At 33.1% G+C, this 14,741-nt stretch overlaps 1 protein-coding gene and 1 non-coding gene across 2 annotated transcripts in view; one reads left to right on the top strand and one right to left on the bottom strand.

The window, feature by feature from the left end:
- The window catches only part of GRID2 (glutamate ionotropic receptor delta type subunit 2), a 1,564,419-nt gene that overhangs the window by 151,363 nt on the left and 1,398,315 nt on the right, over positions 1 to 14,741 (bottom strand). The window contains exon 14 of the mRNA XM_049789891.1: positions 4,323 to 4,489. Coding sequence (XP_049645848.1) covers positions 4,323 to 4,489 — 167 coding nt within the window. The remainder of the gene's footprint in view (positions 1 to 4,322; positions 4,490 to 14,741) is intronic.
- LOC126033295 (small nucleolar RNA SNORA51) lies at positions 1,438 to 1,570 on the top strand. Its single transcript, XR_007504403.1, has one exon. It is a non-coding gene; the product is annotated as a small nucleolar RNA SNORA51 (small nucleolar RNA).

Here is a 14,741-nt window from a genome sequence, read left to right as displayed (position 1 = left end):
CACATCTGAGTTAGATTGTCTGGTAATTGTGTTTGCAGCAAGCTAACTCTACAAATCATTGTTTCAGAATAATTTTTTTCACTCCATATAACAAAGGTTTCAAGAGACCATTTTTAAAGCTGTAAGTTTCTTAACCTTTTTATTTTAATCAATTATGACACAGGGATGATTTACTTGAAGATTTTTGAATAAAACCTTTTTTTTTTTTAAACGGACTGCTTTTCCCATATTTTAAAATATTTCTTACATATGTACTCAAGGTCAAAAAATTTCTTAGATGTAAAAGTAGGACATAGGAGTCTGCATAAACCAACCTAATTTTTTTTTCTTTTTGATTCTAGGATTGTGAGTCAGAAACAGCTACATAAGCTTGGGAACTCTTATTTCCCATACTATATTAAATAGTTTCTTCAAAGTAGACATATATATATATATATATATACATACACACACACACACACACACACACACATATATATATATATATATATATATATATATATATATATATATATATATATATATAAAACCTTCAACAGTGCAACATTCCCATCACCAATATACCAAGTGTCCTTCCTCCACACCCCACAGTGGCCTGAACTCTAGACAGGCTTTCTACTTCCTTCATTTAGTCACATATTGTTATGACAGTACTCAGTGTAATTATTTCTGTGACTGCACTAAACAATCCCTGTGGTGAGCTTCATGTCAGGAGCTGAACCCTCCAGTCCTCCTCTATTATGTCTCTGAGAATCATTACACAAATGGTTTTTGTTTTTCTCAAAACCCATAGATAAGTGAGATCATTCTATTTTTATCTCTCTCCCTCTGATTTATTTCACTCAGCATAATAGATTCCATATACATCCATGTATAGGAAAATTTCATGACTTCATTTCTTCTGATGGCTGCATAATATTCCATTGTATATATGTACCATAGTTTCTTTAGCCATTCATCTATTGAGGGGCATCTAGGTTGTTTCCGGAGTATGGCTATTGTAAAGAGTGCTGCAATGAATATAGGTGTGAGAAAGGGATTTTTGTATTGTACTTTTGTGTTCCTAGGATATATCCCTAGGAGTGGCATAACTGGATTGTATGGGAGCTCAACTTCCAGCTTTTGGAGAAATCTCCATATTGTTTTCCACAAAAGTTGGACTAGATGGCATTCCCACCATCAGTGAATAAGAGTTTCTTTCTCTCTAAATTCCCCGCCAGCACTGCTTGTTCTCATTCTTTCTGATGTGTGCCAATCTCTGTAGCCTGAGATGGTACCTCATAGTTGTTTTGATTTGCATCTTCCTGATTATTCGTGATGTGGAGCATTTTTTCATGTGCCTTTTAGCCATTTGTATTTCTTTTTTGTCAAAGTGTCTGCTATGTTCTTCTCCCCCCCACACCCCCTCCCCCCCAAAAAAAAGAAAAGAAAAGATAAGGCCTCCCAATGCTTACCACAGGGTGTGTTCTTTACACTGACTGTATAGAAAGAGGAGGTACAGTAAATGCTCCCCATATACACCTCAAACCAGGCCCTTTGCCTGGTCTGTATTGTGAATGGGGGAACAAAAAAAGTAGACATAATAGAGGCCAAAGCGGTGGCACAAGCAGTAAGGTGTCTGCCTTGCTTGTGCTAGCCTAGGATGGACCGCAGTTCAATTCCCTGGCATCCCATATGATCCCCCAAGCCAGGAGCGATTTCTGAGCGCATAGCTAGACCCTGACTGTCATTGGGTGTGGCCCATAAACCAAAAACCAAAAAAAAATTAGACATAATATATCATTCTAGACTTCCAGTTGCTTAGTCATTGAATTTGTTTTTCTGCCTTTTCCCTACCTGTGTCCCTCCATAGTGATGTTAAATAAGGAGTGTATAACTACAAGAATTAAGATTTATGGAAAAAACTATTTAGGATAGTTGGCAGAAAATACTCATTTTATATTTGGCTAAGAATATTAAAGGAGATCTGGGCTTATTTTTGAAGTGACATTAAATTCCCAAATATAAAAGGAAATAATCACAAAACAAAACAGTTTTTCAAACTGAATTGAGTAAACATTTGTCTAAATAGTTCTAATGTATTTATGTGTTAATGTATTCAATGAATTGTGGAACATATACGCAGAGCTGGTTTCTACCTATGGAAAGAGATGGAAAGTTGGCAATGAAAATAAAAGAATTATATTTTGGGGCAGGTAATGTAATGGTATCTAGGAAGTTGAAGAGGAAGTATCCAGTTATGTCTTAGTACTATTATTGACAACAGAAAAAATTTAAGTTATGCCTTGAAGAAATTGGTGGGGAATGAATAGTACGGGAGTTTGGCAAAGTAAACATAAGAATGTTGTAGAAGGTGAAGCCCCTATTTATATTTATACTTCAACTTTGACATCTTAAAGCTTGGGGGCTGACTCAGGTTTTATAATTATTATTCTATGGGTTTAAAAATGGGTGTTATTACTAGACATCTGGAATTATCTGTAATCCAAACATGGGCAGCATTTACCTATGTAACTACGGCTCATTTCACTCTACTCAGGAACGTTGTTTCTCATAGTAACATAGATAAGTAAGATTTATATAAAACAGATGACTACTTATCACTCTTTTAGTTCTAAAAGTTTATGCTTCATTTCTTTTCAGTTAACAAGGGGCCCATAAAATTTATATTAGTATGCAGTGAAAAACAATTAGGAAGATAACACTAGGCTTATGCTAGGATAATGTTTCACTGTTTAAGCAAAGAATATAGTAATACATTTTCAAGGGAAGTAATAAACTTTTGTAAAATCATTTTATTGAGAAAAGAAAAGTGATAGCAATGTTTAATTGTAATAAGATAAACCCCATCGCTAGAGATAGGCTTATGTAAAATTCTGAAAGATTTCTATTTGAAATACTAGTTAAAATTTTTTGGGAATGACACTTTCAGTGGTGCTCAGGGTTTAATCCTGGCTTTGTGCTAAAGGGATCACTCCTGTCACATCTCAGAAGAACATAAGTAGTTCTGGGAATAAGGTTGGCATGCACAAGGCAAGTGACCTATCTCCAGGCCACACAACTCCTCTATGCCTTAAAGTAGAATTGCCACTAAGATGGCTTCCTCTGTCTCAACTTTGGAATGAAAATCATCTATATTGAAGCTATAGAGAGCTGTAGTCAATCTGAAGTTTGTAACATAATTTAATAAAATAGCATATATATATAAATATATATATAATGTGTGTGTGAATGTGAATATATATACATATATGGCCACACCTGGTGATGCTCAGGGGTTACTCCTGAAAGTATGTTAAGCTGTGACTGAAAGGAAGGATGTTGGGTAATCTAATTAATGTCATTGCTCATTTTTAAAATTTACTGGAATTAAGGTATCAAAATGGATAATGGATGAATACCTGAAAGGAAATAGTGAGAAATAAAAAGTAGTCCCTGCTGGGCCACTCTCTCTTTACTCCCTAAATCATTCCTGGTTTGTGGGAGCTTCTTCTTACCCCATTCTTATGCCTCAGCTGTCTATAGGTTAGCAGGATCCTCATTCATGGCACATGTCTTTGACTGGAGAATGAATAAAAGAAGAGGGGACAGGGAGAGACTGGACACAGACCTTTAGAGGTAGGTGGTGCTGTTCCATTGACAGATGACAACACAATAGTGAGAGAGCAATATAGATTTGAGAGATAGAACCAGGGACACAGCAGCATGGATTTGGAGGGGTACTGTGCACAGAACCAGGGTGAAACCAGTGCAAGGCAGCGATATAGAGTACCAGGGAATCAAAACTAACTTCTTAAAGCTGCTAAATAAGTAACTTAACCTCACAAGCTTTTGAAGTTTTGCATTCAACCTTACAGACCACTTAAGGATCCATACACTTAAGGAATAAGTATACTTCCTTGGTTCTTATTATCCTTATTATTACTGTGTGGTTTAGTCTGTTATAACTTTAACTTGGTATAAAGATGTTAGGTATTTTTCCTAAATGAATTTAATTAATTTTTTGAGATTTTTCATTCACAGTATTTAGAGACTAACCCCTTCAATGAAGTCCTAAGGAGATTCTTAACATGCTCTTTTTTATATCAATTTTAGAAGTAAAAACAGCTATATTGTAACACTTCCCCTTTTTATGTAAAAATTATACTTCACTCTATGCTGTAGGTAGGAAGTGATATCTTCTTGAGAAGCCACTCATAACCCTCTTGTAGTTATTGTGCACATGATTCTCTAGACAAAGAAAACAATGTGATGGAAGTAACTAAGCAATTTTCTTTTTCTAATCTTAAATTCTCCTCACTTAGACCGCATACAAATCTTACCTTTGGGAAAAAATATCTCTGTAAGGGCTACCATGTTGCAATGCAATTCCATATCCCCTGTCTGCAACAGTATTCCCAATGGTATAGAATGAGCAATCTGGGTCATTGATAGCCACATATTCCAGGACAGCTGCATCCCAAACAAAAGCATAGTTTCCATATTTGACCTGAAAAATATGGAGAACAAAAAAATAAAACATCATTATGATTATAACTTTTTATTAATATAGAGAGAATAGAAAAAAAGACGTTGGTGGAGCTGGAGAAATAGGACAGTAGGCATGGAGCTTGCCTTGCACACAGCTGAACAGGTTTTATTCCCAATATTCCATAGAGTCCCCTGTGTCTGACAGAAGTGACCCCTAAATGCAGAGACAGAAGTAAATTCTAAGCACTTCCAGATGTGGATCTTAGAATAAAAACAAAAAAAAATGACATTTTTGTCATTTTTAAATTGTGGCAAAGTGGTAAAGATTTAATTGGCAGAAAATATTTAGACTATATTTAGAACCAAATTACAAATTGCTTTTTGGTTAATTCATAGTTCTTTTCTGAAAATGTGATAAACTTTTTAGCGTTAGCAATGTTTTCATGAAACTTTTCTTTTAGAATTTTGAACCATTATTAATTAATATTACCTGAATCATGAGAACAATAAGTACATAGAAGAGAACTATGTCTTTGTGCTGCTCTGATAATTTTTATAACTAGACTCATTTTTAAATTTTGTGATTGAAGAGTTATTAGTTATAGTTAGTTATAAAAATATTGGCTCCACAGAAAAGTGGTATGGGAGTCCTTGATTACATTATATAAAAATAAAACTTTGAGTGAATTAAAAGCATAAAATCTAAAACCAGAAAAATCATAGAATATACAGAGCAAAAACATATTAACATAGTTGTGGTTAAAACATTTTGGATTTATGACCCAAAGCACAGACAACAAAAGGAAAAGAGACTGAGACTATCAAATTACAAAGCTTTTGCCTGAAAAATGAAATAATCAGTAAAAAGGTAAGTCATGAAACAGAAAATAAAATGGTAGCTCATGTATAAAATAGGGACCTATCAATTTATGCAAGAAACTATACAAGAGAGATTTTCAACTTTACATCACAAATACAGTAAAAAGATTAAAAGCTATGTGGATGGAGAGATAGTATAGCAGGTGGGGCGCTTGTCTGGAACTATCTCATCCAGGTTAAATCTCCCACATATCATATCGCTCTCTGAGCGCCCCTTGAGTAATTCCTAAGTACAGAGCCTACAACCCTAAGACAGGCTACAAACAAAAACAATACGTTCCAAATGAGCAAGCATTATATCTTAAATAAAAATATCTAAAAGGCCAAAAGTACATGAAAAGTGATTTTAACATTACTAAGTGTGAGTAAAATGCAAATCAAAGTCACAACAAATCATCATCTGATACTCATTCTATTAGCTACTATAAAAATGATAGGCATTCAAAATTATTTGTAACAATGAGGGAATAAAGGAATTCAATGCATTTAAAAGAATAAAAATTTTCTTGATAGTGTGAAAATTTAAAAATAAGAAAATCCAACAGTCATATTGCTCAATCATTCTACTTTGGGGTTTATATACAAAATAAAATAAATCTCTCCAGGAGACTTCATTCTCTATATATTTCTATATTTACTATAGCCCAGATAGGAAAACAATTAAAAATTGATTGCGATATAGATGACTAGATAAAGACAATATATTATGAAATATAGCTCAATTTAAAAGAAGTTAAAAGGCCATTTACAGCAACATGGAAATAATACATTATGTTTAGTGGGAATCTATAGAATAACAAACACCAAATGCTCAATTTATATGTAATCTAAAGTAACCATTCTCAGAGAACAGAGTATTTAGTGGTTAAAAGGGACAACAGGAGTGTTGATCAAGAGCTAATACAAGATGCAAGATGTGATGTACAGTATGTTAATTTATAGTTCACAACAAAGGTACTGCATTATTAAAAAAATTTCAAAGGTTACCTTTAAAATATTCTCATGACAAATTATCTGTGGTGAGTGAAATATATATTGACTAGATAGCAAATTTTCAATGTATAAACAAAGTATCAAATTAAATTACTGCCTTAAATATATTTTTATATATTTTGGCATTATATCCACATTTTACAATTAGTGATATTTAGAACTTAGAAATGAAGTATTCAAGAAATATGTTACAAAGAACTTTATGCATGATTCTGTGGGAATAACATTTATATACCAATAATATTATTTCCTGCATATATTGAAATCCCTAAATTTCATAATGAATAAAACTCCTCTAACATAAAGAAATAGCTAATATAACTTCAGTGTTAACTTTTATTAGAAAATTCTAACTATTCCTGCATTGTTCTCCAGAAGTATCAGCAAAATTAATAGAATATTAAAAGAATACTATTGCATTTTAAACAGAGAAACACAATTTTGGTTTAGTATTAGTATAGCTGATAAGATGATATAGCTTTTAAAATGTATTACTAAAATTAAATTATCTTTTAATAGACATGAGACACTTGATGAAATTAAAAACCATTATTGATATAGAAATAGGAATAAAACATTCTTTCTTCATCAGGTATAAAATGAGCAAACATATTAGAAACCAAAACACCAGTTACATTAATGTCAAGAAAATGGTACCTAATATGTCTCTCTAAGCTCAACATAATTGCCATCATTTTAGCTTATGAATAAATATAATTAGAGCTTTAGGATAAAATGATTATTTGAAGACATACTTATAAAACTCAGAAGAACAAAGAAAATATATGAATTTCACAACAGATTGCTTGTATATGGATATCTGCATCTGTTTTTGTTATGCATCAATAAAATATTACATAAAACTTGAAAAATGTATATATAAACTAAAAATACTAGGAATAAGTTCATCAACTTATGCATATGTACCACATAATATACTACATACTCCTTTACTTAAGGAGACTTGAATTTGTTTCTAGGTAGGATATAACAAATTTCTAAATTAAAGTAAGCACAATCATGAAATAAATGCTCTTTTCTCAGATTATTTGATATTTAATGCATGCGAAACAAATGTCTCACTAATTTACTTGAAATAATACATATAATAGAAGCAAAACAAAAAAAAAGGCAAGCCTGGAACTAATGTTTTGATATGTAGAATATCATGTAGTTAAATATATTCAGAGTAGAGAAACTAGAATAGAATTACATGGAAATCAATAGAGAGTCTGGGCGTTTGGGGACGAGGTAAGATATCAGAGCATATGTCCTTTAAAAGCAGGACTTTTTGCTCAAATTTTCCACACTGTGGGGTTCCTCTGAGCACCTCACAGTGTAGGATTGTGGACACGATTTTGGTGGCCCTGGTGACCTCAGGGTTGAGCAGTGCCACATCACTGAGTCTTAGCATTAAACTGATTAGTCTGGTGATTTGGTATTTTTAGGAGCATTCTTAAGGCCCATGAGCATGGCTTTTAGAATTAACACATCATGACATTTATGCTACAGTTATCCTCAAGGATGAAACATCACTGGCAAACAAGTGGAACAGACATAAACAAATGGGACTACATTAAACTGAGAAGTTTTTGCACTTCAAGAGAAATAGTAACTAGTATACAAAGATTATCCATGAAATGGGAGAAACTGTTTACTCAATACCAATGTGATAAAGGGTTAACATCTAAAATATACAAGGTACTGGTAGAACTCAGGAAGAAAAAAAATTACACCCATACCAATTATGGGGAAAAGAAATGAATAGATATTTCCTCAAAGAAGAAATACAGTTGAACAAAAGGACCTGAAAAATGCTCCACATACCTAATCATCAGGGAGAGGCAAATCAAAACAACAATAAAATATCTCATGCCACAGATATTGGCATACATCACAAAAAAATAACAACCATTGCTGTCACAGATGTAAGGAGAAAGGTATTCTCATTCACTGTGGTCAAAATGCTGATTAGTCTCAGTCTTTTTGAAAAACAATATTGATATTTACAAATAAAAAACTAGAAATTGAGCTCCCATATGATCTCCCTTTCTTCTTATCTTTCTTTCTTTCTTTCTTTCTTTCTTTCTTTCTTTCTTTCTTTCTTTCTTTCTTTCTTTCTTTCTTTCTTTCTTCTTTCTTTCTTTCTTTCTTTCTTTCTTTCTTTCTTTCTTTCTTTTCTTTCTTTCTTCTTTCTTTCTTTCTTCTTTCTTCTTTCTTTCTTTCTTTCTTTTTCTTTCTTTCTTTCTTTCTTTCTTTCTTTCTTTCTTTCTTCTTTCTTTCTTTCTTTCTTTCTTTTCTTTTCTTTCCTTTCTTTCTTCTTTCTTTCTTTCTTTCTTTCTTCTTTCTTTCTTTCTTTCTTTCTTCCTTCCTTCCTTCCTTCCTTCCTTCCTTTCCTTCCTTCTTCCTCTTCCTCCCTCCCTCTTCTTTCTTTCTTTCTTTCTTTCTTTCTTTTTTTTTCTTTCTTTCTTTTTTCTTTCTTTCTTTCTTTCTTTCTTTCTTTCTTTCTTCTTTCTTTCTTTCTTTCTTTCTTTCTTCTTTCTTTCTTTCTTTCTTCTTTCTTTCTTTCTTTCTTTCTTTCTTCTTCTTTCTTTCTTTCTTTCTTTCTTTCTTTCTTTCTTTCTTTCTTTCTTCTTTCTTTCTTGTTTCTTTCTTTTCTTTTCTTTCTTTCTTTCATTCTTTCTCGTCCTTTTCTTTTCTCATCCTCTTTCTATATTTTTATTTCTCCTCAAGATCAGTTTCACAAATAAATGCCCCCTGGAAAAGCTACATTTTCACAACTATCAAGATTTCTTGGAAGACTTTTTGGCTTTCACAAAGGGGCATTTTGAGGCTATTTGTGACTGTGCTTCTTCTAATGACATGTAGGGAACTATAGGTGAAAATATTAAACCAGGGTCAGCCACACGCAAAGAAGCAACATAACCCCTATATTATCTCTGTGAACCCCAATAGATTAATTTCTATTCCTGAAGAAAGATAATATTTTCTTTTACATAAATAAAATTTTTTTTTGCTTTTTGTTTTTATTTTTGGGCCATGCGTGGTGGCACTCAGGTGTTACTTTTGGCTTTGTACTCAAGAATTCCTTATAGTGGGCTCAGGAGACCAAACGTGATGCTGGACATTTGTTCTTTGTGATAATGGATATCAAAAGCACCATTTTCACTCTTTCCTTTGTGTGCAGAGCAAGACAGTTTTTACTGAAACTTAGAAAGATATGAGAGAGAGAGAGAGAGAGGATGTTTGTGTCCAAAAGAGAACAAGGCTTCTCTAGAGTGGAAATAGCAAAATAACATTGAGGCAAGCAAGTGACATACATGTTCAAAGGGGAACATGGGTTTGAGAAACAAAACCATTATTTTACTTTTAAAAATATCTTTACACGCAAAGTTTTAACAACAGTGAAATATTTTATTCATGATAGCTAAATAAATGATTCCTTAAATTTGGTAATGGAGCTTATTCTAAGACATTCAAATAACTAGTTATGGATTTCAAATTTGAGCTTAGGTAATAGTTTATATTTCTTTTTGTTAAAAGTGAATGCACATTGTATATCTGCCCTAAGACTTAGGTAATCTTTGTCTTTCAGCAGTGTGCTTAGACTGACAATATTTTGTAAATAAAATGATGCATCATAGTGTATGAAAAAATTGCAAAGTTAACATCTTTAATAAGTAGCAAAGACAAATTCTTTAATATTTGAATATTAAAATAAATAACAAAACAGGTACCTTTCTTTATCAAAACTATGGTAATATATGAATATCTGATTTAAATAACTAAGTTTGTGTTGTCTGTTGATTTTATGACCATTTCAATTTACATAAGAACTTTGATCTAAGTTTTTTTAGGATTCAAATCAGAATTTTATTTATAGTTCTCTATAAGCACTGTGTTGAGAGTAGCCCCTGAGTTGGGTGTGGTTGAGGGAAGGTAGAGAGAGAAATAGAGGGGGGAAGGAGTGAGAGGAGAAAGGAGTGGTGAGGGGAAGAGAAGGTAGGAACAGAAGAGGACAAAGAGAAGGGAGAGAAAAAGGGGGAAATAAGAATGGGGGAAAGGAGGAGAGAGATAGGCCTGTGGACAGAGAGAGAAGAAGGAAAGAGAGAAGAAAGGAGAGAGGAAAGGAAAAGAGAGGGGGAAATTCAGAGAGAAAAGGAAGGGAATAAAAATGGGAGAGAGGTGAGAACAGGTGTAGAGTTACCTTGCACAGTGCTTCAAATCAGAATTTTAATGAACTACAATAAATTGGAACTTTCTTTATTGTTACCAAATTGAACTATAATACCTAAGAACAATATGGAAGAAATAAAATTTTAACCTTGCATACTGAAAGCTGCCAATTTCTTCATAATTTAAACTCATGGTCTGGGAGGCTAAAGGTATTATGAGTTATCAGTAAAATGACTTATGATTAACCCAGTATTGGTCTATTTTAGTCCTTATAATTCATTGTCCACATAAGTCTGTAAGCTATGATGGTTTTTAATATTTATTACATAGTTCAACATGGTGGCCTCTCTTATATTAGAAAAAAGTAATATTTAAACATTATTAATCATTTCTTCTGTCTTTATTAGGCACAATAAATTGTATTCGTGTCCATATTTTAGCATTTAATGCTGCTTTAAAATATAGATGTTTATGCATTTATGTTTATTTATAACTGCTCTAATTATTGATTGAACATATTTCACCTGCTATTTATTTAAACTATGAATTTCAAATAGTCTCATGGAATTTTTCACAAGAAAGATATGAATAGTTTTAAAACAAATTTCAACTTAATTCTATTATTTATGTATTTTAACCCAGAAGTAAAATGGCATGTCTACCTATAAATTAAATATTTTCCTTTTTTCTTTGAGGATATTTGTATACTACATATTTTGAAAAGATGTTAAAGCACTCAAGGAATGTAAAAAAGTACACACTATTTTGTCCACTTTTCTGACAACTTGTTTTTGGAAGAAATAATGGCTTGCTCTAGAACAAAGATTTTTCAAATTTGACCTCCCGATACTTTTTCAAACAAAATAATCACTAATGTCTAAGAGTTTTGGCACAGGAGTTAAGGTGTTGTCTTTGCATATGATAGACCTCATTTTAATTCATGGTACGACATTTGCTCCCCAAAGTCATCTTGGGTACAAAGAGTAATCCCTGAACATCACCAGGAGAAACCTAAAACCAAATAAATAAATAAATAAATAAAAATAAAAATCATTCAGTACCTCACCATAGAAATCTACCTGCTTTAAAAATAGACATAAAGGGGCCGGAGAGATAGCATGGAGATAAGATGTTTGCCTTGCATACAGAAGGACGGTGGTTCAAATCCTGGCATCCCATATGGTATTCCGAGTCTACCAGGAGCGATTTCTGAGTGTAGAGGCAGGAGTAACCCCTGAGCACTGCCAGGTGTGACCCAAAAACCAATATATATATATATATATATATATATATATATATATATATATATATATATAGACATAAAGTGTCAACCACCTCCCAATTACCAAAGTTCATTACAACTCTGGTGAACCTTTGAGTGCCTCTTGATTATCTCTGAGAATGGTATTGCCCACTTTGAAAAACACTAGTTTAGAACAGAACTTGATAGCTATCTCTGAGAAGTAACACATGGGTTGGATTTCTTGACTTATATTGACTTGATTGATCCCTAATACCACAAATGTTCTCCCAACACTATTTTCCTTAGATAGTTTCTCCATATATGTATGCTATATTTGCTTAAATTGTCTAGAAAGGTGCTGATTAAATTAGCAGAATATAAAAAGTGCATTGTGTAATAAGAAGACTATAATTTAAAAATAAATATGAGAATATTTTCAATTGTGAATCTAATAACTATTTTTATGGCCACAAATTAAGAAACAAATTTTAAGCTCACAAGCTAAATCCTGAACAAATTAATTAAAAGGGAAAATGTACTTCAGTTTCAAGTGGTTGAATGAGGATCACAAATGACCCATTTTGCCAAGGTAAATCGTGTGGAAGAAAATAAAACAAAAAAATAAATCCAAACAAAGAAAAGGACTATGTAATGTGGAAGGAAGCTTGTGGGGAAAGTGAAAAAATTCATACAGCAGTTTAAAGGAAAGCAGAAAGAACTGCTCATAAGCAGACATATATTATGTAGATAATATTTCTTCTACACCTGCTTTTGTGCTTTTCCCCGATCACTGATACTGTCAAGTCAGTCTTGTTTTGTCTTGTTTTGTTTTACACTAATAAATCCACACATATTGTTGTATCACTATAAGTAGTGAGTCTTAACTGGAAAGTATATAGGATTGCTAACATACATCTCCTTATTCACTATTTACTATTCATTGTTCATTATTGAGTTAATTTAATTTTTAACATTGTGAATACTATGATTATCTTTTCCTTAATGAGTTCAGATGAGGAAAATAAAAATGATTATAATATTAATGTAAGCATGTGGAAGGCTAAATGGCTTTCCTACCTTATTAGGAAAGGCACAAATAAATTAGTGTGGTAAAGAACCAATATGACATATCTCAAAACATGAAAAGAAAAAAAATAAAATAAAAATGATACAAAAGGGGATGTGGAAGTACAGATGGAGATAGATTCTCACAATTAGGTGATAAGGCAAATAAAACTCCAAGTCAATTATTACATGCATCTCCAAAAGACATCAATGCTCAATTGAAAATAACAGCTGCTGAATTAGTCTTGGCATTTGATGTGAATACATATACATCATTGTACTGTTCCCCTGATAGCTCTATAAAATTGAGTAAAGTTACTTTTCTTTTCTTTTCTTTCCTTTCCTTTTCTTTTCTTTTTTTTGTTTTTGTTTTTTGTTTTTGTTTTTGGGCCACACCCAGCGGTGCTCAGGAGTTACTCCTGGCTATCTGTTCAGAAATAGCTCCTGGTAGGCACGGGGACCATATGGGAGGCCGGGATTTGAACCAACCACCTTAGATCCTGGGTCTGCTGCTTGCAAGGCAAACACTGCTGTGCTATCTCTCTGGCCCCAAAGTTACTTTTCTTAATTTTGGAGGTTTCAAATAATATATGCTTTGGAAATAGATTAGGTGCCCTTTAGTAGAATTGATTCTTAATATTTTTACTCAAATAAGTTCTTCCTTAGTAATGTTATCTATCACATAATGACAACAAAAATGGTGAACTTGGTCCCCCATAACCCTCCTTGTTGGAGGACATTCCACATATGGGCACCAAAGCCCTGATCTACTGATCATGCCTTCACCAGAGAGAGATGGGTAGGATTGGACCAAAAAATCTCCCTTACACCCCAATCTCATGGATCCAAGCTCTGTGGGAGTAGAGCACAGGGACTCTAAGGACACCTTTTAAAGTTGCAGCACATGCAAACCAGGCTCTCCCTCCTCACAGCTTTCCTATTCATAGGACATTCCACCCACAGGCACTGAAGCCCGACAAACCAATGGAGAGTGGGCCATAAAAATGGCCCATAGTCTGCTGCCACACAAATATACCAGACATTGTAATTTATACCAGATGGTTCAAGGCAGATATGACCTACTGTTTCTTTTCCTTAGAAAATATACAGCACCCCCAAATAGAAGAACAACCCAACAAACTAGTTTGGAACATATAGAGCATACTTGGGTAACCTCTCTTACCTAGAATGAATAAAACCCAAAACATATACATCTCCAACCATGTCTTATACAATTAAACAAACTACTTTTTAAAAAAGCTCCCTGAAACTCCAGCAATCCAACCCACCCAATGTAAAGAACAATGGGGGAAACTAAGGAAGACACCAGTAGCTGGGGATATGACGAACGACCCTAGCAAATTTCCAAGAACTCTAAAGTGCAAAACACTATAGATGGGCACCTAAAATCAGCATTTAATGTCTTAGCAGTGGAATTCAAGGAGTCACAAGCCAAAGAAATTAGGAAATCCATAGAAAAATTTAGCAAATACAAAGAACTCCATCAGAAGATTAGAAAATCCATAAAATAAAACTAAGAGAACTAAAAAATGCTAGGAAGCCATAATAGTAGACAGAATTACACACATAGAGAATCATATAGATGAAATCAAAGACCAAATACAAGCCAGCAACCAAAATAGAAGCCCATAAAGAAACAAGAGACAAAACATTGGAAGAACATGTAAGGTACTTAATGAACAGAGACAAAAGAAATGATCTGTGACTTACAGGAATACCAGAAAGGTAAAAGGGAAAGGAGGAGAACAAGTAGTGAACGAAATAATAGCAGAAAACTTTCCCACTGTCTGGAAAGAGGCTACTCTGAAAATCCAGGGACAAAAAGAGTACCAAACAAAATACACTCTAACAGAATAACACCAAGACATACAGTAATCCAAATGGCAAAAAACAA

Source organism: Suncus etruscus, chromosome 16, assembly GCF_024139225.1.
Source record: "Suncus etruscus isolate mSunEtr1 chromosome 16, mSunEtr1.pri.cur, whole genome shotgun sequence".
In the NCBI taxonomy this organism is placed as follows: domain Eukaryota; kingdom Metazoa; phylum Chordata; class Mammalia; order Eulipotyphla; family Soricidae; genus Suncus; species Suncus etruscus.
Note: the sequence above shows the minus strand (reverse complement) of the source record. Positions and strands in the feature narration are given on the sequence as shown.